Source organism: Citrus clementina, unplaced genomic scaffold (genome assembly GCF_000493195.1).
Source record: "Citrus clementina cultivar Clemenules unplaced genomic scaffold, Citrus_clementina_v1.0 scaffold_1, whole genome shotgun sequence".
NCBI lineage: Eukaryota > Viridiplantae > Streptophyta > Magnoliopsida > Sapindales > Rutaceae > Citrus > Citrus x clementina.
This window is the reverse complement of record NW_006263303.1, coordinates 7,610,030-7,634,436: the sequence shown is the minus strand read 5'-3', so window position 1 is coordinate 7,634,436 and position 24,407 is coordinate 7,610,030. Positions and strand designations below refer to the sequence as shown.

At 35.8% G+C, this 24,407-nt stretch overlaps 1 protein-coding gene and 1 pseudogene across 1 annotated transcript; one reads left to right on the top strand and one right to left on the bottom strand.

Annotated features, from left to right (window-relative positions):
* Positions 1 to 22,820, top strand: part of LOC112095603 — a 23,546-nt pseudogene extending 726 nt beyond the window's left edge.
* Positions 22,821 to 23,227: 407 nt separating this feature from the next.
* Positions 23,228 to 24,083, bottom strand: LOC112095602 (histidine-containing phosphotransfer protein 4-like). The gene is made up of 5 exons (XM_024177710.1): positions 23,935 to 24,083; positions 23,744 to 23,812; positions 23,555 to 23,626; positions 23,355 to 23,427; positions 23,228 to 23,260 (listed from the first exon to the last, which is right to left on the bottom strand). Exons 1-5 carry the CDS (start codon positions 24,081 to 24,083, stop codon positions 23,228 to 23,230), a joined length of 396 nt encoding a protein of 131 aa, XP_024033478.1.
* Between the last annotated feature and the right edge of the window lie 324 nt (positions 24,084 to 24,407).

Sequence of the window (24,407 nt, the reverse complement as noted above, 5' to 3'; positions counted from 1 at the left end):
AAAAAAAAAATTAGCTAAAGCCTAACACCTTGAACAAGGCAGTTGTATAGTAATCTTTTCTACCTAAAAAGAAAATTACCATTCATTAATTTCTGGATGGTTAATTGATAGTTATTTCATTTGGAAATAGGTGATATCCGTTGCTATAATTTTTTTTCTTAAAATTAAAAGGAAATTTGATTTGGGTACAATGCGCAATACAATACTGTTTCATTATCCAATACAGAAAAAACTAGCAGCGACAATACAATCAGGTACTTTTCCAAATCGGACTTGTAAAAAACATGTTTACAAAGAAGCAATAGGATACTAAATCCTTAAAACAACTGCAGAACGTATCCTTTAACTAACCAACTTAGAAATGTCCAAATTCTGACCGTTCAAGTCACATGTTGCTTGGGATTGAAAATAAGAAAAAGAAATTGGCTCTCACTCAACGGTTTCAAATTTAGCATGCGTGCACCAATGGGCCTTTGGTCCAGTGGGAGAGCCCTTGCACTTACAATGTTGAGTGCAAGGGTTCGAGCCTCCATAAAAGTATTTATGGGGGTTATTTACAATCCTCCCTCAATTATCAAATAATTGAGTGGAGCCAGTCTATCCCTCACGAAATGTGAGTAGAGTGGACAGCCCTCGAATATTTGAGAGGGTTTGAAGAATTTGGGCAGCGCTTCAGAAGAGTACATGCCACGAAGAAGTCCCAATTATAAAATTTATTTGTTAATATTAAAATTAATACCTACAGTCCTGTCAGGGATGGCAAAAATCCCCACGGGGACGGGTACCCTCGGGGATTTTCCCCATTCGGGGAGGGTATGGGGATAATTTCATACCCAATTTCTTATTCGGGGAGGGGACGGGGAAATTTTTTTACCCAATTTCTTATTCGGGGAGGGGACGGGGATGAGGTGGAATCCCCATCCCCTACCCATTTCCCCATTTTAATTTTTAATTTAATTTTAATTTTTTAAAATTACTAGTAAATAAATTATAAAATTTAAATTATAAAATTATAAATATTGGTAAAAATAAAAAATATCAAAATATTTATATTATTAAACTTTTAGGCCTAATTAGCTAATTAAAGTTCTAAATTTTTATTTAGGACATTAAAAAGACTGAGTAGATTCTATTAGCCATTTTTTTTTTAATTTTGATATTCTTTAAATATTTTAAACTTAAATCTATTTTTTATTTAATTTTAGATGTTATAATTGCCCACAGCGAATCACAATTTTAATATCTAATCTAATCTAATCTAATATTTACTTTTGATTTGCTCCGATTTAACTATTGTGTTGTAAAGGGAATAGTCCACATTTATAAAGTGCCCACGCCACCATTGAAAAAGTTAATTTTGAATCTAAATTTGATTTTATTTGTAACAATTTTGTATTAGACTATTAATTTGTTCATGATAGTTTGTAAAATAAGTTTGTATCTCTTGTATGTTGCGTTACTTACTAATTTAATGTATGTGACTTTTGTAATAGATATTAATGTAAGATATATTTCGAACTTTACTTTTATTTGAATTTTTTATTTTAATATGATTAACTCAAAATCGAAAAAAAAATGTATTAGTTATTCGGGGATCGGGGACCCTCGGGGATCCCCTGTTATTATTCGGGGAGGGGATGTGGATTCTCTCAAGTAATTCTGACGGGGACGGGGAGGGGATGGGGACATACGTAAAATATCGGGGATGGGTACGGGGAGATCGGTCCCCTCCCCTCCCCTCCCCATTGCCATCCCTAAGTCCTGTATAACAATATTAAAAAAAAAAAATTTAGCATGCGTGCTCAAGCTACAATAAAAATACTTGACATTGTACAAATTGAATTGTGTAATAACTAACGTAGGCAGGCACGCAACCAAACACCACACTTTTATATATTTAAAATAAAGCATAGGATTCAAATAATACATTTGATTAAAATAATATGAAATTATTTATATTTGAAAATTTTTTTTGGAGGATTACATATTTTTTTATTCTCTTATTTATCACATAAATAAGTAAACAGATATTTAAAGTGATGTTTTAATGATAGCTAATTGTTGTAGTCCTCGAAATTTGCAAACAATCAGCTGGATTTAAGGTGAGAATGCCGAGCAGGGACTTTCAATTTTCCACTTTTTTGGTGTGAACAAAATGTTTTGAGTACACCGTCCTTGTTTTCTATAGCTATTTTAGGCCTGATGATCACTATTGATGGATGGAACTTTTTGTGGTGGAAGGAATAAATAGATATAGAACTTAATGATTGAAGGAAGTTTTTAGAAGATTTTCTACTTAACGTCCTAGACCTTAATTAATTAATTTTCTTGTAGACCTTGAACTAATCAATAAACAAGAGTTTGTATATAAAGGTTAATAATACGTGGCGTTTGCCTTTAGTAAATTATTGGGTTCTTTTGACTTCATAAAGTCTTTTATTGCACCAAGAAATCTGTTGCTTTAAAGGAATCTATATTATGCCACTTTGTAGAAGAAGTCAATTGTATTAGTTGTTTACACCTTTTTTCCCCCATTTTTCAATTAAACATTTGCTGTCAAATTAGGCATCTCATCTAGTGGATCTATTAAGTTTACGTGTCTTATTATAACTGACTACCTCTTTTGAAGAATAAGAGGCCAAGAGATTGACATACGTTGAACTTGTCTTTATGCCAAAGCTTGAAAAAAGCTATTCTTGTTTTCAGATATGTTCCAATATTTTTTGAATTTTGATTCACCAAAAATAATGTCAATGCACCATAAATTGTAAATTTCAATCAATTTTGAAAGCTCTTTCAAGTCGTACTTTTGATGCTAATGGTCTTATTATAATTGTATCCTTATGACTCACATTAACAAATTAAAAATATTTGTGCACGTAATAGTAAGGAAAGAAAGTAATTAGGAAATGAAATAGCTCAAAATGACATTTAAGGAGTTGTGCAAACAAAGTTTAATATTCATATTACTATCCTCAAATAAGGATCTTGCATAATTACCTTTGTCTAATTGCTCATGTATTTCTGCACATCTTCTTCATTTTTTTTTGTACTGTGGTAAATGTAATGCAGTTCCCTAGGATCAGCACTTCCTAAACCAAAGTACTTCATAGAAGCTTTATTTCTAGCTTCAAGAATATTCAACAGGAAAGACAAGGTTCCAGAAATTGATGGTAAAGACACAAAAGGACTTGTGATAGATAAAGTTCGTGGAGAAATAGAATTCCAGCATGTCAAATTCTCGTAGCCTTCTTGTCCTGATTCCGTTGTATTTAAAGATTTCAATCTCAAAGCTGAAGCAGGAAAAACTTGGCTCTTGTTGGGGCTAGTCAAAGTGGCAAATCAACCGCAATTGCCCTTGTGCAATGGTTTTATGATGCCAACGATGAGATTGTGAAGTGTTGAACCTAGAACCAGTGCAGCACTGGATTGACTCTCCAAGATCCACTTTAATCAATCCTTTAAGCTAAAACAACAATTAACCGAACAAATCTTGATGTATGCAACTTAACCAATCAAGATGAACAAAGCAAATCAATAAGAGATCAACAAACAGAATGATAACACAGGGCAAATTTAAAGTGGTTTGGCTATTGATGCCTATATCCATTGTGAAAAGGTGAACTAAGCTTTCACTGAATGAGAATTTTCTAGGTACAAATGTACAAAGAAGATGTAACCAAATCAATCTAACAACATATCAAAGTATGAGGCTATATATACAAGAAGAGATTGATCTAGAAAGATCATCCAATCATCAGCACATGCCGCCTGTGCTTAATAACAAACCCAGCTGCCTCCCACGCTTGTAACAACCTTCAACAACCTTTTAAAACTACCCATGATCACGTGTCTACGTCTCATTAGCCTTAATTAATGAAACACCAACCTTAGTTGTCGTTTTGATTAAGAGACTCACGTGCTTGATCACATGTGCTATTAGTGCACACAGCTGATTCCAAAAGCTTGTCATACAACCTTCCTAGATACTTCAACCGACATGTCACTGTATCCCTGATTCTACAACCAACTCGTCATACTCAGTTGAGAGATTTAAATTTTCAATTCATCCTTCAACATTCTCCACCTTGAACTTTAAATCATTCACTCATTTAGATTCAACTTTTCACTCCTCTTCTGTAGTCTATATCCTGCAAATGCCAGCTAAGTTCAAACTGAACTCAAACTTAGCACTTGGTACAGCTTTGGTGAGCATGTCAGCAATGTTGTTATTAGTGTGTATCTTGACTAGTTTTACCCCACATCTTGAAACTTCCAGTCTGACAAAGTGAAGCTTGATATCAATATGCTTGGTCTTCTCAGGGTGTATCTGATTCTTGCTCAGACAGATAGCGCTTTTACTATCACAATAAATTGTGATTTGCTTCTGTTCAAACCCCAACTCTGTCACCATTCTTCTAAGCTAGATAACTTTTTTGATTGCTTTTGCAGCTGCTGTATATTCTGCCTCTGTTGTTGACAGAGCAACAATACTCTGCCATGAAGTTTTCCAATTTATAGTGCAACCATTTAGCTTAAACAAAAACCTGTCAAAGATCTTCTTTTGTCCAGATATCTAGTATAATTTTCATCTACATAGCCTTCTATATAGACTACTGCAATCCTATCAGCGCCATACACCAAACCATAATCAGTTGTACCAGCAAGGTATCTTAAAATCCATACAATAGCTTTCCAATGTTCTTTATGTGGGTTTGCTATAAATCTGCTTACAACACTCACAACATAAGAGAGATCAGGCCTAGTTAGGACCATTGCACATCCAACAGCACTTAAGTATGGAATTTTAATCATTTTAGCTTTTTCCTGTGTCAGATTTTGGACATTATTGGCAGGAAAGTCTAAAGTGGGCCGGTAATAACATGTCGTCTACATAAAGCAACAAATAAATCTTATCACCTTCTTTTAAGGTTTTGAAGTAAACACAGTAATCAGAATTACACTTTTGAAAGTCATTCTTTGTCATAAGACAGTTAAACTTTAAGTACCACTACCTAAATGAATATTTAAGCCCATACAAGGTATTCTTTAGATGACAAATATGATCAATTCTCTTTGGATCCACATAACCTTTAGGTTGAGACATTACAATCATCTCATCTAACTCACTAAGCAAAAAGGCAGTCTTTACATCCATATGTTCAAGATGCATATCTTGTACAACAACTAGAGATAACATGATCTTCAGTGAAGAATGTCTCACCACTGGGGAGAAAACCTCTGTGAAATCCATCCCCTTCCTCTGAGTAAAGCCCATTGCTACTAGCCTGACTTTATATCTCTATGGCTCAACACTTGGTGTGCCCTCTTTAAGCCTGTAAATCCATTTACATTACACTACCCTTTTGTTTGTTGGCTTCTTAATGAGATCCTAGGTGTGATTCTTCATTAAGGACTTCATTAAGGACATAATTTCCTCATCCATAACCTTGATCCATTCTTTTGACTTATCACAGTTTATAGCATTTAAGTATGATCTGGGTTCATCTGTTTCATCTTCATGTACTGCTATTAATGCAAATGCAATTAGGTTTCCATATGCATATCTCTTTGAAGGCATTATGACTCTTTTTTCCATATCTCTTGCCAGCTAATAATCTCTGACCCCTTGATCACTTGTTACTTGATCTTCTTATTTAGATGTTTTTGTATCAACTTCAGTTCTAGTTTCTGCTCTTGGTTTTTGTTTTAGGCTTAAATCTAGAAGCTTTACGTCAAGATAAGTCTTCTTATCCTTATCTATCTTCTATGTATTTGTAGACTTTAATAAAACTGAGTGTTAAAGCATCTCAGATTCATTAAGTACCACATCCTTGCTGATTATCGATCTTGGAGGCTTCATATCAGTACACTATAACTTATACCCTTTTACACCATCAGCGTAACTAAGAAACACACACCTTAATGCCCTCGGCTCTAATTTCTCTTGTCTAATGTGAGCATAAGTTGAACAACCAAAGACCTCCATATTAGAGTAGTCTACTAGTTTGGCAGATTAGAGTTAATAGGGTGTTTTAAAGTTGATTCCAGTTGAGGGACTTATGTTCACAATATAAAAAGCTGCTGATAAAGCCTTAGCCCACAAATTCATAGATAGCTTAGAGTGAATAAGCATGCACCTTACCATATCAATTAAGGTCTTATTCATCCTCTCAGCTAAACCATTCTATTGGGGTGTATGTCTTATTGTTCTGTGTCTCACAATACCATGCTTACTGCAGAAATCTTCAAACATTTTATTACAGAATTCCAAGCCATTATCTGTTCTGAGCCTCTTCAACTTCTTGCTAGCTTGAGTTTCAACCAGAGTCTTCCAATCTTTAAACTGCTCAAACACATCCTCTTTATTATTTAACACAAACACCTAGACTATTCTTAAATAATCATCAATAAAAGATATAAATATCTAGCTCCCCCAAGGATATTGTCTGTGCTGGACCCTACAGATCAACATGGATATAGTCTAAAGTTTCTTTTGAAATATCAGCACCAATACTAAATTTAACCCTTAAGGATTTGCCTAGGACACTCCTCACAGATCTTCTCTTCTCCCAAAATGCCCTACTTAGACAGCTCTCTAAGTCTCCTTTCACTCATATAGCCTAACTTTAAATACCACAACATGGTTTTGTCTAGATCCTAATTTAAAACCCCAACATCACGTGTAATTGTTGAACTTTGAAGGATATACTAGACATTGTTTAAGTTTTCCTTCATTAAATCCATTGACCATTTCAACACCTTTAATATTCCTAACTCTAGTTTGACTAAACACCTCATTTTATCCAACATGCTAAGAGAAATCATATTCCTTTTCAAATTAAGGATATGTCTCACATCTGTTGATTCTCTAATTATTCCATTAAGCATTTTTAGTTTAATAGTGCTTCTGCCAATTACCTTGCAACTAGCGTCATTTCCTATTACAACTACTCTACCATCATAGATTTCATAGTTCTTGAAAAAACTTTTATTAAGGCACATATGAAATGAGCAACTAGAGTTTAAAACCCAGTTACCTCTTGTTTGGCCATCAATGACTATGAGAACTCCAGTAGAGTCATAACCATTAGATTCTTGAATTTCTTATGCAACAATAGCGTCACCATTCTTCTCTTTTATCCTTTGTTTTTGCTCTTTCTCTCAGGACAATCCTTCTTAAAAATGGCTTTCCTTGTAGCATTAGAAGCACTTCAAAATTTTAGGTCTGGATTTGAATATTTCCTTCTTTCCCTTACCCCCTTCTTTCTTTTCTAGCCTTCTTCTTGCTGTTAATCCTTCTTCATTTCTTGTTTCTTTCTTAGTTGCAGCCTTAAAATTTAGTGTTTTTTCTTACATCCACCATGGAGAGAGTTTGTCTCCCATACATGAGTGTATCAACTAGGTGCTCATAAGAGTTTGGCAGAGAGCATAACAGAATCATAGATTCACCCTTATCATCAATTTTTACATTAATGTCTTCTAGATCTAATATAATCTTATTGAAGGCATCAATGTGATCAGAGATTAATGAACCTTCTTCTATTTCAAATGTATAAAGCTTCTTTTTAGTGGGTATATAAGTTGTCAAGCTTCTTCCGCAATCCAGTTATTGTTGTCTCTCAGCCCACTTTTCTCAGTACACCATCTCCGAGACGCAAGATTATTGTGGTGTAAGCACTATTAAACACATCTGGAAAGTCTTCATCTGGCACATTTCTTTGCTTCTTGGATGATAAAGCTTTACCAAAGGCTTCATCCAGACCTTGATGTATCAATAAGGCTATTATCTTAAGCCTCTGCAGGTGAAAGTCATAAGTCATTTTCACCTGTATATATTTTTCTACCTCAAGATTAGGAGTAGCCATTTTAGATCAAGAATTTTAGAGAATAGCTCTAGTACCAATTTATTGAAGCAATAACCAGTGCAACACTAGACTTGGCTCTCCAAGATTAAGCTAAAATAGCAATTAATTGAACTAATCTTGATTTATACGACTTAACAAATCAAGATAAACGAAGAAATCAATAAGAGATCAACAAACAGAATGATAACACCAGGAAAATTTAAAGTGGTTCAGCCATTGATGCCTATATCCACTGCGAAAAGGTCAAACAAGCTTTCATTGAATGAGAGTTTTCAAGATACAAATTTACAGAGAAGATGTAACCAAATCAATCTAATGACATGTCAAAGTATGAAGCTATATATACAATAAGCAATTAACCTAGAAAGACATCAGCACATGCCGCATATACTTAATAACAAACCCAGCTGCTTCCCGCCCTTGTAACAACCTTTTAAAACTGCCCCCAACCATATATCTACGTCTCATTAGCCTTAATTAATGAAACACCAACTTTAGCTGCCGTTTTGGTTAAAAGACTCACGTGCGTGATCATATGTGCTATTAGTGCACACAGTTGATTCCAAAAGCTTGTCATGCAGCCTTTATAGAGACTTTAATCGACATGTCACTGCTATCTCTAAGTCTACAACCAACTTGTCATACTCGGTTGAGAGATTCAGGTTTGTAATTCATTTTCCAACATAAAGATTGATGGTGTAGATATTAGATGCCTTCAGTTGAAATAGATTAAAGAGAAAACGGGGCTTGTGAGTCAAGAGTATGCATTGTTTGGAACATCAATAAAGGATAACGTGCTGTTTGGGAAACTTGAAGCTACGATGGATGAAGTTATTATTACTTCCATGGCTGCAAATGCTCATAATTTCATGAGGCAGCTTTTAGAAGGGAACGAAACAAAGGTAATTGTAAAATCATGAACAACATACAATTACTTGTAATCAAGGTTAGCTTTTAAAAAAATCAAGTGAGTTCAAGACTGGTTCTAATAACATGTTTGATCTTTTTTTTTATATATAGGAGAAAATGTTTGATCTTAATGTGTAATAGGTTGGTGAAAGGGGAGCACTTTTATCAAGTGGACAAAAGCAGTGAATTGCTACAACAAGAGCGTTATGAAAAACCCTGGGATTCTTTTACTTGATGAAGTAACAAGTGCTCTTGACTCAGAATCTGAGACATTGGTGCAATATACCCTTGATCAGGCTTCCTTGGGAAGAACCACACTAGTAAATATTGCTATCAAACTTGGTTGGTTAATCTTTCATTAACTTTTCAAGAATTTTATATAAAGGATTTATTTTATGTCAACTTTGAAAATACAATAGCTAAAATATTTGGTAAACATTCATTTACACTTGAAAACTAATGTTTACCAATCACTAATAAGTTATTTTTTGATATAATAGTTCTATTCTTACATACATGTTGATTAAAAATTATAACACTTTAATTTTAAACTGGCCTAATTTGAAAGTACATTTTTATTAAATAAAATAGAATATACTAAAGAAAGCTAATCTTCATGACAATGTCTTCTTTTGTACACTACAAACACTTCTCTTTAAAGATGGAAAAGTTTTACTAATTTACATTTATCTAATAGAATTATGATATGTTCCAATTTTAACATACACTTTTTCATATTTTTCAATAAATTGTCTTATTTTGCTTGCAACCAGTCCTTAAAAGAAAAAGACCTTGATCAAATATTAGAGTGAAATGTGAATGATGTAGGATGGATGTGTATAATGAGTTAGGTACATTCCGGAGGACATAACTTTGGCTATAGGTGTCTATTTTTAACATGTAATATACTCTTTCAAAGATTGCGACAAGACAAACTAATACTAGAATTGCTTTTACTATTGTGCCACATGATCAAGCTAAAAATTCCATTTCTTTCTTATTTTTTAGTTTTAAGATATTTTCTTATTTTTCTTATACCTTCTAGGATTTTTATCTTTTTTTTTTGTAAATTCGGATTTAGAGACTGTTTGTTTTCCTTTTCTTATTTTGATTAGGAGAATTTTATTATAAATAATATTCTAGATGTGCTATTTTGATAAATTTAGAATATTTAAGGTTATTATATGAAAGGCTTAAAACCTTAGTCGTGTCGATTCAAAATTATTCAATAAACTCATTATTCAAAACTTTATTTCAACTGTCTACAATCTTTTACATTTTCGTTTCATCAATTGGTGTCCAAGCGTATCTGTGTCAGTTGCACAGCTTTCCTGACTACCCATATTCATCGCCACTAAGTACATCACTAAAAGAAAGAAAAATAAAAAGAACAAAAAACCAAAAAAATCCCAAAACTTGAAACTCTAACTACTGCCCACCACCACTTCTGCTACAATTGGGCCACTTTCACCACTAGCTGCTACAACCATCAATCTCATTGCTAGTCGTCAACCAAAACCCATGCGTCTACTACCCTTAATCAGCTATGCAGCCACCGTGTGAACAACCCAAACCCGCGACTTCTTTATCCATGACCGCACACCATTATCGTTCAGCTAGCCAACACTACCACCAAATTCACCAACCTTTGTTGACCAACACCTGACTCGATAGACGATTGTCGTCATAAACAGTCACGCTGTTGTTGTGAATTACCTAAAATCCTACAATCTTTCTATTAGCTGTCGATATGAACTAGCCATTGTTACCAATAACCGACGCATAGTCACACTCCTCTCTAATCATACATCCAAAACCAATTGCCAATTAACACCAAATGCCGGCTATAAACCGCCACGAATCACTATAGGCCACTGTCACTTTAAATTGGTTTTCTGACCAAACCATCGTGAATCCAGCCAATTCACTTCCATCATTTTGCTTCTCACCACAATATCTTCTAAATCCGACCATCAACACACCAATTCACGACCACCAACTGTTGGCCATACCAAACCTGAGAGTTGTGCTTTATTTACAATTTTACCATTAATTTTACGTTTGTAATTTGAAATATTCAAAGGGCATTATGTTTGGAAACTTGATGGAAATTGTAGTCTTGAATATTTTTTTTCATGGTTGAATAAGGTTGATCATGAATATATGATTTGATTGTTGAGACATGATCGAGTACAATTTGTAGGTGATTTTCTATTAACAGGGAGTGCTTTAGAATAGTCTATCAGAGTGCAAAGGTGTAGCTATGATTAAAAGACTTAGTGAAGCCTAAACTTTAATCAAGCAATGGCATGTATTTATGAAAGTGCCTAAATTTGTATCAATGAGTTCACCTATTGTTGAGGAAGAAAACTCACATGAGACACCAGAAGAAAATGTACAATTTATTATTAATTTAAAGTTTCAATTTGACAATTTGTGCAAGAATGTGCAGGATGTTTCCTTGGAGGACAAAACAAGCATTGAAAATGATGAGGTTTTCAATCTATCTAAGGTTTTTTAAAAACATTTACAACCTACTCTTAATTTGAGCATTGAGCCTAATCATACAATCAAGGTTGTGCAACAAAATAAAGCTGAAGAAGCTAAAATGATTGAAATTGTTTTACCTACTTATATTAAGCACAAGAAGGTAGTGCATAAAGAAGATTCGATTAAAAAGTTGAAATTGGTTGGAGATTTCATTGAGCAACAATTGGAAAAATGCATAATTTATTTGATCATTGTTCGTTCTTTGAAGTCTTCATCGCCTAAAAAATGGTATAAGCGAAGGAAAATATGGATTCTTTAAAGTTTCAAAAAAGATTGATAAGAAAGACAGCAAGTTCGAATTGTAAGATACTTTAGTCTTACACTACAAGTTTCACCCTTCAGACTGTATTCAAACTTGAGGATGAATTTCTTTTAAGAGGGGAAAATGATGTAGGATATTATTTTAAGATTTATTATTGTAGGATTTTATTTTAATTAGAGTCAATTATGGTATGTGTCTTAATCTTTTATTTCTATTAAAATTATAATTTAGTTTTCATTTTTCAGTTAACTTAAGGAAGTAAGTTTACTCTATTATAAATAGAGAGGTTGCATTATTGTAACTTCAACTTTTGATCAGTTAATAAAACCTCTTTTTACAATTTCCTTTGGAATTATCTATTAAAAATCTCTCTTATAAGGTGGTTTAAAATAGAGTGTCTTAAAACTCATTATTAAAAATCTTATTGAGTCATTTGGATTAGAACAAGATCTAATTATGTTTCGATTAGAGCGTTAGCTAATCGCATTGGCTTGGCTGGATATTAGGGCGATATTTAGTGTTATCTATCCTATCAATTCACTCCTGCTACCTTTACTCAATTAGTTGGTATCATGCTATTTGCGGCTGGAGGAAGTAAATCCGTAGATAATATGGCACATGAGAATCTATAGATTCACATTGAGGTTTGAGCTCACTTGAAGGCTACTAATGCCAAGTACAAGGCTGAGGTAGACAAGCACCAGTGCATAAAGGTGTTTCAGGAGTTGATTTGGTGATAATGCATTTGCGGCGTAGTCGTTTCCCTAGTATTTGTGCTAAGTTGGAGAAGCGGAAGTATAGTCCATTTCGAATGACATGGAAGATTAGTGATAATGCTTATGTGCTCCAACTGCCGGATGATTACAATATCTCTCACATGTTCAATGTGTTGATCCGTTTGAATATCATTAAGATGATGAGGGGTTGTATGAACCTAACTCGAGGACAAGTTCTTTTGAAGTGAGGGGACTAATGTAGAATGATTGTGTATTACAAACGGAGTACATTCTAGGGGACACAACTGGGCTACAACTATTCATTTTGACATATAATATCGAAGCTTGTGACAAGACGAATCAAACCTAGAATCACTTCTGCCGTTCTACCATGTGATCAAGCCAAAAATTTCATTTCTTTCCTACTCATTTTTCAATTTTAAGATATTTTCTTATTTTTCCTATTCCTTTTAGGATTTTTGTCTTTTTTCTCGAATTTGAATTTGGACACCATTTATTTTCTTTTTCTTACTTTTATTAGAAGAATTTTATTATAAAATAATATTTTAGATTTGCATATTTTGGTAAATTTACAATATTTAAGGTTATTATATAAAAGGGTTCAAAATTTTAACTTTGTCAATTCAAAATTATTCAATAAACCTTATTTCAAAAACTTTCTTTTAACTATTTACAACCTTACTAATGGGCCTTTGGCTCAGTGGGAGAACCCTTACGTTTACAATATTGAGTGCGAGTGTTCGAGCTCCATAAAAGCATTATGACAGTTAATTTTAGTTCTTCTTCAATTATCAAATATAAAGAATCTAGGCAGTGTTTTAGATGAGTACATGGCAAGAAGGGGGTCTTAGTTGTATAATTTGTTTGTAAATATTAATTATAATATCTGATCTAATATAAATGACAGCCCTGTATAGCAATATTAAATAAATAAATAAATATATATATGTATATATCTACAACCTTCTATGAAAACGTTTCATAATGAATAAAGATTGCTTCATTTTTTTTTTTAGTTATTTGACATGTCAGGTAGTGGCACATAAGCTCTCAACAGTCTGGAATGCAAACCTCATAGCAATAGTTAACAATGGCTGCTTGGTAGAAATAGGCTCACACAATGATCTCATCAACAAAACAAATGGTCACTATGCAAAAATGGCCAAAATGTAGAGACAATTCAGTTGTGATGACGAAGAGAAAAACCCAGAAACACATGTCTCATCTATCAGAAGAAGTAGTGGTGGCGGGCTTATTGTAGGAAGATCTAGCCCAACTGTCTTTGCTTCGCCATTACCTGTCATTGATGGCCTGCAGCCAATAACTCACCCACCTCTCAGCTATAGTTGTTGGCTTAGTGCAACCTATCCATGCCCTGACCATTGGTGGCATGATCTCTGCTTTCTTTGCTAAAAGCCACAATGAAATGCAATCAAGAATCCGCACATATTCACTCATTTTCTGTTCACTTTCCTTGATTTCTCTAGCTTTTAATCTTTTGCAACATTACAATTTTGCTTATATGGGCGGCCGGCTAACCAAGAGAATCAGGTTAAGAATGCTTGAAAAGATTCTGACATTTGAAGCAGCTTGGTTGGATGAAATGCACAACTCAAGTGCGGCATTGTGTTCTAGATTGAGCAACGAGGCATCAATGGTTAAATCTCTAGTTGCAGACATAGTATCTTTGTTAGTTCAAACTACTTCTGCTATCACCATTGTAATGGTCATGGGCAGGGGCCGAGCTAGTATAAGACTAGAGGTGCCATGGCTCCTGTACAATTTTGAAAAATTTAAGGAGCTTCTAAAGAAAATGTGAAAATTAGTGTAAATTATCTATATTGGCCCCTGTAGAATTAAAATTTTACATATATAATAACATAAAAATTACAATTTTAAATTTGACCTCTATAAAATTTTTCACCTAGCTAGTTGTGGCTTGAAAACTAGCAATTGTTATTATTACAGTCCAGCCACTCACAATTCTATGTTTTTACACTAGAAAAGTAGTGCTCTCTAGTATTTCAACAAACTTCGTTAAAGCACAAAATCACAGCGCTCAAATTGCTGTGGAAGCAGTCATTAATTACAGAATTGTGACTACGTTCAGAAGTGTAGGAAAGGTTCTTCAAATATTTAATGAAGCTCAAGAGGAACCCAGAAAGCAAGCTAGGAAAAAGTCATGGCTTGCAGGAAATGGTTTGGGGTCAGCTCAGTGCCTAGCTTATATATTGAGTTGTGTCCCACATTGGCTAGTAAATGAGAGATGTTTGGGTTTATAAGGTGGTAGGTCACTCCACCTAAAAGGCTAGTCTTTTGGGTTGGATACCTAGAAATCTTATGCTAAGTCCCCCCAACAAATTGGTATCAGAGCCCAACAACTCTGATCTTTGATCCAAGAAATGGCAACCTCTAAGTTTCAAGTAGAGAAATTTACAGTTGAGAATGACTTCCATTTATGGTGTCTCAAGATGAGAGCATTGTTGGTCCATCAAGGGCTTGAAGAAACACTGGGGGATCCAAGATCTGAAAAGAAGCCCAGCAAGCTTAGTGGAGAAGAAATGCAAGATGCATTAGACAAGGCTCATAGCACCTTAATCTTGAGTCTGGGTGATGGAGTTCTGAGGGAAGTTGGGGATCAAACAACTGCTGCAGGCCTCTGGAAAAAATTAGAAGATCTCTATACGAAAAAGTCTCTAACCAAGAGACTTTGCACCAAGAAGAGGCTGTATACATTGCAGATGGAAGAGGGTAGCTCTCTGGCAAATCACATTGATAACTTCAACAGAATCATTCTTGATCTTGAAGATATCAATGTGAAACTGGAAGATGAAGACAAGGCAATAATCTTGTTATCATCCCTCCCACCTTCCTATGAACATTTCGTGGACAGATTACTATATGGAAGGCAGTCAATAACCAAGGCTGATGTTAAAGATTATCTCAGTTCAAAAGAGGTTACAAGGAAGTCAGAAGTAAGAGATGGAGAAGGCTTAACAGCAAGGAGTAGATCAGACAAGAAGGATTACAGTAATAAGAACAGAAAACGCAGTAAATCAAAGTCAAAGAATAAAAATTTGAAATGTTTCCAGTGCCAGAAGGAGGGACATTTCAAGAAGGACTGTCCAGAGAGAAAGAACAAGGAAAAAGATGGACCCAAGAAGAATGGAAATGCTGCTGTTGCATCAGAAGAAAAAGATGATGAAGGCTATGACTCAGCTGGTGTTCGTCTAGTCACTGGAACTCAAACCAATGGTAAGTGGGTGTTGGATTCTGGATGCACTTATCACATGTGCCCTGATAAAAATCTTTTTTTTTTCTAGTTATAGGCTTTTTAATGGTGGGGAAGTCATGATGGGAAACAACTCACTTTGTAAAGTGGTTGGACTTGGAACCATTAGGCTTAAGATGTTTGATGGGGTGATTAGGGAATTAAGTGAAGTAAGGCATGTCCCTGAGCTAAAAAGAAACTTAATATCACTAGGAATCCTTGATCAAATGAGTTGCATCATTAAAATGGAATATGGGGTTATGAAGATAATTAGAGGGTCCATGGTGATAATGAAGGGGGACAAAAATAATGGCTTGTATGTGCTGCAAGGGATAGCCATTACAGGGGATGTTAGTGTCCCAACCAGTAAGAATCCAAACAAAACACTAATTTGGCACATGAGATTGGGGCATATGAGTGAAAGGGGAATGAAGATATTAGAAAAACAGGGAGTCTTAGGGGATGATAAGGTAGGTTCTGTTGAGTTCTGTGAGGTATGTGTCCTAGGAAAATCCTCTAGAACTAGCTTCAAAACTGCAGTGCATAAGACCAAAGGAACCTTAGATTACATCCACTCTGATCTGTGGGGACCAGCACAGACAATTTCTTTAGGTGGAGCTAAATACTTCCTATCCTTGATTGATGACTACTCTAGAATGGTTTGGGTGTATCTCTTAAAGAGTAAAAATAAAGTCTTTGAGAAGTTTAAGCAGTGGAAAGCACTGGTAGAAACCCAAACAGGTAGAAAAGTCAAGAGGCTAAGGATTGATAATGGTTTAGAATTTTGCAATCAACAATTCAATGATTTCTGTGCTCAGAATGGAGTTGTAAGACACAAGACAGTAAGGCACACTCCACAGCAAAATGGACTTGCTGAGAGGATGAATAGGACTCTCATGGATAAAGTAAGATGTCTACTAATTCATTCAAAGCTTTCTCAGTCCTTATGGGCTGAAACTCTGATGATAGCTTGCTACTTAGTAAATAGAAGTCCATCCAATGGCATAGACTTTAAAACACCTGTAGAAATGTGGTCAGGCAGAGCTGCTAACTATTCTGATTTGAAGATTTTTGTCTGCCCTGCATTTGCACATATAAAGCAAGGAAAGCTTGAGCCTAGGACTCTGAAATGTGTCTTTCTTGAATATCCAGAGGGTGTGAAGGGCTATAGGCTCTGGTGTACTGATCTAAAACCACCTAGGTGCATAGTCAGTAGAGATGTGGTCTTCAATGAGCAAGAAATGCTTAAGAGCTATGTGCAGAGGGATGAAAACTCAGACAAAGACACTGATGTACTGAGAGATTAGATTAAGGTGGAGCTTACTAGAAAAACTGGTGATGCAACTTCATATGAAACATCAGAAGATGAGGAAAGAGATGCAGAAGATTTTGATGAAGTTTCAGAAAAACAGACAACATTGCATGATTATCAGTTGGCCAGGGATAGAGAAAGGAGAGAAATAAGGGCACCAAAGAAGTATGCATATGCAGATCTGATTGCATATGCATTAACAGCAGCTCATGAACTGGATTATGATGAACCTAAAACCTACAAGGAAGCTATTTCAGGGAAGAATGCAGACCAGTGGTTGAAAGCCATGAAGAAAGAAATGGATTCTTTGTATAAGAATAACACCTGGACACTTGTGGAAAAACCAGATAAGAAAAAGGTGGTAGGATGCAAATGGGTGTACAAACTCAAGCAGGGTATCACAAGAGTGGAACCAGTGAGATTCAAAGCCAGACTTGTTGCAAAGGGCTTCACTCAAAAGGAGGGAATTGATTTTACTGAGGTATTTTCACCTGTAGTAAGGCATGCCTCAATAAGAATCATCTTGTCACTGGTGGCTGTAAACAACATGCATTTGGAACAAATGGATGTAAAAATAGCATTCTTACATGGTGAATTACAAGAGTACATAGTAATGGCTCAGCCTGAAGGATTCACAGTCAAATCAAAGGCTGACTGGGTGTGTCATCTGAAGAAGTCCCTGTATGGACTTAAACAGTCTCCAAGGCAATGGTACCTCAGGTTTGATAGCTTTATGTTAGAGCAAAAATATCAGAGGTGTAACTTGGACTGTTGTGTTTACTTCAGAGAAGATTCAGGCATCATGATTTATTTGGTATTGTATGTAGATGACATGCTTATTGCCAGTGTGAGCATGAGCTTAATTAAAGATCTGAAACAGAAGCTGAAAGGGGAGTTTGACATGAAGGATCTTGGGCCAGCAAAGAAAATTCTGGGAATGCAGTTACACAGGGATAGAAAAACTGGTACTTTGTTTCTTAGTCAGGAAGACTACATCAGAAGGGTAATTGATAAGTTTGGAATGGCAAACTCAAAGCTAGTTCAAACACCCTTAGCCCCACATTTCAGATTATCAGATCAGCTGAGTCCAACAACAGAAGCTGAAAAATCTGAGATGGTGAATGTACCTTATGCAAGTGCTGTAGGCTGCCTGATGTATGCTATGGTCTTAACTAGGCTTGATTTATCCTATGCTGTGAGTGTTGTAAGCAGGTATATGGCAAATCCTAGAAAGGAACACTGGAGGGCTGTAAAATGGATTCTCAGGTACCTAAATAGGACAACAACATATGGGTTAATGTATGGAGGATCAAGACAAGATGACAGTCAGATTGTTGGTTATGTAGACTCAGATTATGCTGGGGATCTGGATATAAGAAGATCACTTACAGGATATCTCTTCACACTCAACAACAGCACTGTCAATTGGAAAGCTCAACTACAGAGTGTTGTGGCACTCTCAACAACAGAAGCTGAATACACAGCTGCTGCAGAAGCAGTTAAAGAGGCCATCTGGCTAAAAGGAATGCTTAAAGAACTTGGTATTGATCAGAGGTCAATAATGATAAAATGTGACAGCCAAAGTGCTATATGTTTGAGCAAAAATCAAACACACTACGAAAGGACCAAGCACATCGACATCAAGTTGCATTTCATAAGGCTGGAAGTGTTAAAAGCAACAGTGAAACTGCAGAAGATCCATACAGACAAAAATGTTGCAGATATGCTGACTAAACCAGTAACAACTGCTAAGTTTAAGCTTTGCTTAGAATTAGCAGGAATCTGTCAAAAAGGAGTGACAGATAGTTGAAGAGAAGAGTAACAGGTTCATGAGGGTTTCAAGCTCAAGGTGGAGAATGTTGAAGTGTGAGCTGTGAAACTGATTTCCAGAGAAATATACGACGTGTCAGTTTGTGATTATAATAGCATATGACATGTAGGTTGTAATGACTTAAAGACCATATGACAAAGTTAACTGGTCATATGTCTGCAAATAAGTAAAGCACGTGAGCATCACGTGCTATCACTTATCAATACGACCTACTGGATTGCCGTTTTGGAGCCACCGTCAAGCGTGAGACAAACACGTGGCTCAGAGGCTGTTATATTCTGTTACAAGAGCGGGAAAAATCTGGGTTTTGGTTACAGAGGGTGGCTGACTGTTAGGGGGTTTTTCTGGGGTCTCTTAAGCGTGTATATATAGCCTTAAGAGATATGAAATCTGTGTGTGTGATGCTTGTAACTTCAACAAAAGGCTTGTATCTTGTTCCTGGTAATTGAATAAATCTTGTTGCTCTGTTCTTCAGTGGATGTAAGCCAACTCCAGGCTGAACCACTTAAATCTGTTTTTCGTTGGTTGCTGTTCTTTAGTTCTTTTGTATATCTTTTATTGTTGCTTAGTTTTTCTTAATCAAGCATCAGAGTGTTTAGTAAAAGTCTTGGGGAATCTTGGTTGATTAAATTCGATCAAGGTCTAACAAATTGGTATCAGAGCTAGACCCTAGTAGCCGGAATGTGGTGGTGGAACAACTCAGGTGTGTCAGACGAAATGACCGGAGTTCGACGGTGGTTTCGTCCGAGGGGGTGATTATTGAGTTGTGTCCCACATTGGCTAGTAAATGAGAGATGTTTGGGTTTATAAGGTGGTAGGTTCAGAGCCCTAGGCTCAAGCTTTCCTTGCTTTATATGTGCAAATGCAGGGCAGCCAAAAATCTTCAAATCTGAATAGTTAGCAGCTCTGCCTGACCACATTTCTACAGGTGTTTTAAAGTCTATGCCACTGGATGGACTTCTATTTACTAAGTAGCAAGCTGTCATCAGAGTTTCAGCCCATAAGGACTGAGGAAGCTTTAATGAATTAGTAGACATCTTACTTTATCCATGAGAGTCCTATTCATCCTCTCAGTAAGTCCATTTTGCTGTGGAGTGTGCCTTACTGTCTTGTGTCTTACAACTCCATTCTGAGCACAGAAATCATTGAATTGTTGATTGCAAAATTCTAAACCATTATCAGTCCTTAGCCTCTTGACTTTTCTACCTGTTTGGGTTTCTACCAGTGCTTTCCACTGCTTAAACTTCTCAAAGACTTTATTTTTACTCTTTAAGAGATACACCCAAACCATTCTAGAGTAGTCATCAATCAAGGATAGGAAGTATTTAGCTCCACCTAAAGAAATTGTCTGTGCTGGTCCCCACAGATCAGAGTGGATGTAATCTAAGGTTCCTTTGGTCTTATACACTGCAGTTTTGAAGCTAGTTCTAGAGGATTTTCCTAGGACACATACCTCACAGAACTCAACAGAACCTACCTTATCATCCCCTAAGACTCCCTGTTTTTCTAATATCTTCATTCCCCTTTCACTCATATGCCCCAATCTCATGTGCCATATTAGTGTTTTGTTTGGATTCTTACTGGTTGAGACACTAACATCCCCTGTAATGGCTATCCCTTGCAGCACATACAAGCCATTATTTTTGTCCCCCTTCATTATCACCATGGACCCTCTAATTATCTTCATAACCCTAGATTCCATTTTAATGATGCAACCCATTTGATCAAGGATTCCTAGTGATATTAAGTTTCTTTTCAGCTCAGGGACATGCCTTACTTCACTTAATTCCCTAATCACCCCATCAAACATCTAAAGCCTAATGGTTCCAAGTCCAACCACTTTACAAAGTGAGTTGTTTCCCATCATGACTTCCCCACCATTAAAAAGCCTATAACTGGAAAAAAGATTTTTATCAGGGCACATGTGATAAGTGCATCCAGAATCCAACACCCACTTACCATTGGTTTGAGTTCCAGTGACTAGAAGTCATGATCAAAGCTAAGTCCCCCCAACAATTGGTATCAGAGCTAGACCCTAGTAGCCGGAATGTGGTGGTGGAACAACTCAGGTGTGTCGGACGAAAGGATCGGAGTTCGACGGTGGTTTCGTTCGAGGGGGTGATTATTGAGTTGTGTCCCACATTGGCTAGTAAATGAGAGATGTTTGGGTTTATAAGGTGGTAGGTCACTCCACCTAAAAGGCTAGTCTTTTGGGTTGGATACCTAGAAATCTTATGCTAAGTCCCCCCAACATTATATGTCATGGGCCTTGCACTTTTGGTATGGTGGCGCATTGGTTCAAAAGGGACAAATATCAACTGGGGATGGGTTTAAAACATTTTTCATATTAGTAGGCACTGGAAAGGTTATTGCTAAAGCAGGAAGTATGACTTCTGACCTAGCTGAGGGCTCCACAGCGATCGCAACTGTGTTGAAGATTCTTGAACGGCAATCCTTGATTCCAGGGTCTTCACAAGTACATAACACGTGTGTGTGTGTGTGTGTGTGTGTGTGTTAGGCTTACACTAATAGCATAAGTTTTATATAAGATTAATTCATTTGTAATTCTATATATCAGGCAGGGGATGGCACAAGTGGAAGCAAGTTACAAAAAATATTCGGAAATATAGAGATGAGAAAGGTTGATTTTGCATATCGAAGCTGGCCGGAAACTCTGGTTTCGACAATTCAACATGGAAGTGAAGCTAAGTGTTGAGTATGAACTACAAATTAGTTTTATAATCAGGTGAGACAAGTCGGTTAAAGACTTGTCAATACTATGACATGTCGGTTGAAGTCCTTGAGAAGGCTATATGACAAGGATATCAAGTCATCTGTGTGTGCAAGGAAGACGTGTGACTTCGCATGTGACTCACTTAAATGAGACGACAACTTGAGCTGCCGTTTCATCACTTAGAATAAACAAGATGAAGACACGTGTCTTGGAGGCTGATCAGAAGTCAGTTAAGGCTGTTACCAGTGCGGGAAGCTGCTGGTCTTTGTCACTGAACACAGGGGAAGCATGCTGGTGATTGAGAGTCCATTTTGATCGAGCATTGCTTGTATATATATCTCGGTACCTTAGAATAACGATATGGTGTTAGTTGTAATCTTCTCTAAAAAGCTTATACTTTGTAGACACTCATTCAGTAAAACTTGGATTTACCTTTTCACAGTGGAAGTAGGCTTCCATAGCCAAACCACTATAAGTTTCCGTGTTGTTCTTTCTGTTCTTTGATTCTTACTTTGATTTGCTTTGGTTGTTTAGATTATTTAAGCGTTCAATAAACTGAGTACAGATCATCTACAATTTTAGATACAAGAACCTTTCTTGAGTGGATCTTGGTGAGTCATTATCAGTTCTTTACTAGTTTTTGGCACAACAGCAAGGAACAAGTGTTGGGCTTGTTGGGAAAAGCGGGTGTGGAAAATCAACGGTAATTGGATTGATTCAAAGATTTTATGATGTTGAAAGAGGATAGGTTAGAGTTGATGGGGTTGGTACCGAAAGCACATGGCACTGGTTAGCCAAGAGCTGGTGGTATATTCCGACAGCAGACGTGACAACATTGAGTTTGGAAAGCTTGACGCTTCGGAAAATGAAGTGGTGAAAGCTGCTAGAGCTGCCAATGCTCATGAATTTATCTCGTAAGCACATATGGTAACTAATAATCTTTTGGCACCTAATTGACAAAAGTATACTAAAAACTTTTATTGCGCTGCTACTTATATTTATTGTAGATCTTAAAAAGATGGATATGAAACTCAATGCGGCGAAAGGGGAGTGCAATCATCAGGAGGGTAGAAGCAGAGAGTAGCAATAGCAAGAGCTATAATCCGTAACCCGATGATCCTATTACTTGATGAGGCTACAAGTGCACCCGATTTGCAATCTGAGCAAGTTGTTCAAGAAGCATTGGACAGAATTATGATTGGAAGAACCACAATTTTGGTGGCTCATCGGCTTAACACCATTAAAAATCTTGACTCCATTACTTTGGTTGCTGATGGAAGAGTAGTGGAAAGATGTTAACACACATGCGAGGGGCCTTCTTTAATCTTGCTACCCTTCAATCATAGAGATCAAAATAATCAAGGAATCGGTGGTCAAGTGAGTGTAATTATTGTAACAATTATCCTTAACGGTTAATCTAATTTTTCTCAACTTAGTAACTTTGACCATGAGACCATGAGAGATTGAATATAATGAACACAAAGCACAATTTATTCCAACATGATGTTTTAAAGGTTACAAGAACTTTGAAAAGCAACAAAAGAAAGGGCCACCTAAACCATAAGCAACCTTTATTACAAGACACTACCCCTTAAAAAACTAGCTCTGAGCCCATTACATTAAAAGGAAAAACAAACAAAAGCATAATAGGTAAATTCCTAAGATAGAATGGTTGCCTTGTTCAGACCGAACAGCAACCTCCACTCTGTTTAATATTACTTCATGCTGGAATTTTTTTGGGAGGCCCATCTCCCTAATCAGAGTCAGTTCCAAGTTGAGCCACCAGCTGTTAAAAGAAATTGAAAAAGGATATTCGTTTAATTTATTATTAGTAAATTTAAGAAACAAAATTCTATTTATGGGAGAAATAATAAGTGAACCTCAAAATAAGCCGTGAGTTTGTCTTTCAGAGTGGAGTGCTCCACCTTCAGCTGCTCCAGGGAGACCTTTGCCCTGCTGACATTATTACAACTCTGTTATGTGATTAATGTCACAATGCAATGCTATAAAGTATAAATGCATTTATTCTCTAATTTATAATGATAATTGAAAACAAATATTGGATAAAATAAAAAATTACTCTTCCCAATTTGCTGCCCTGCAAAGTTCTCTTGTCTTGTTAACTTCATTCCTCACTTTGTTAGCACCAATGCTGGAATTATGAATTATGAATGTAGTAAATTTTGTGTGAATGCGCATATTTACAACACTTAAATACACAAGAAGTGCAAAATTTTGAGTCAATTTCCTTTTATTTTCATTTACGTACCTAGCACTACTACCCTTCAAATTATAAAAGTACCTATCCAGCTCAACATAATTGACTTCAGTCTTTTGCCTGTAGAATATGTTGTAAATAATCATTATCTATAATCAAATTACGATCATAATAATCACAAAAAAAAAATAATTAAATAATATGAAGGTAAATAAGATTAGAAATTGATAAGCTTAGTTTACAATTCTTTCTCAATGTTTGCAAGTGTTCTTGTTGAGTCCCTAAAGTACACGGTCAACACATCCTCAACAAAACCAGGGTTGTTCTCACCAAGTTGTTCAAGCTGAATAAAGTACCTGTCCAATATTTCCTGGAAGAAGCAACATTCCATGTTAATTTCTTTTTAATAATATACATAATCTTCTAATAAGAAAATAGCCTATATTATTATTTTTATTATAATTAACAAAATATTTAAATCATAATAATCATATCCATCGATTATGATCTCCATAAAGAATTATTTTGTTGAAGCTCCGGTGGACAACCTATACAAGAATAGGTTTCCACTTTGGTAATCGGCGGAATTAATTTGGTTCAATAGGGTCAAAACAAAGAAATTACATATTTGAAGAGGCCTAAATATGGTATCTTTAAAATGAGAGGCTAAAACATAATTTTTTTTAAAGATAAATAATAAATTTCAACTTTTAGA

Excerpts from the sequence above, each read along its gene's own strand:
- LOC112095602 (XM_024177710.1), bottom strand. The coding sequence starts at position 24,083 with ATGGAATGTTGCTTCTTCCAGGAAATATTGGACAGGTACTTTATTCAG. Across the intron at positions 23,813-23,934 it reads GCAAACATTGAGAAAGAATT|GCAAAAGACTGAAGTCAATT; the intron begins GTAAACTAAGCT and ends CATATTCTACAG. Across the intron at positions 23,428-23,554 it reads AGGGCAGCAAATTGGGAAGA|GGCAAAGGTCTCCCTGGAGC; the intron begins GTAATTTTTTAT and ends TAATGTCAGCAG.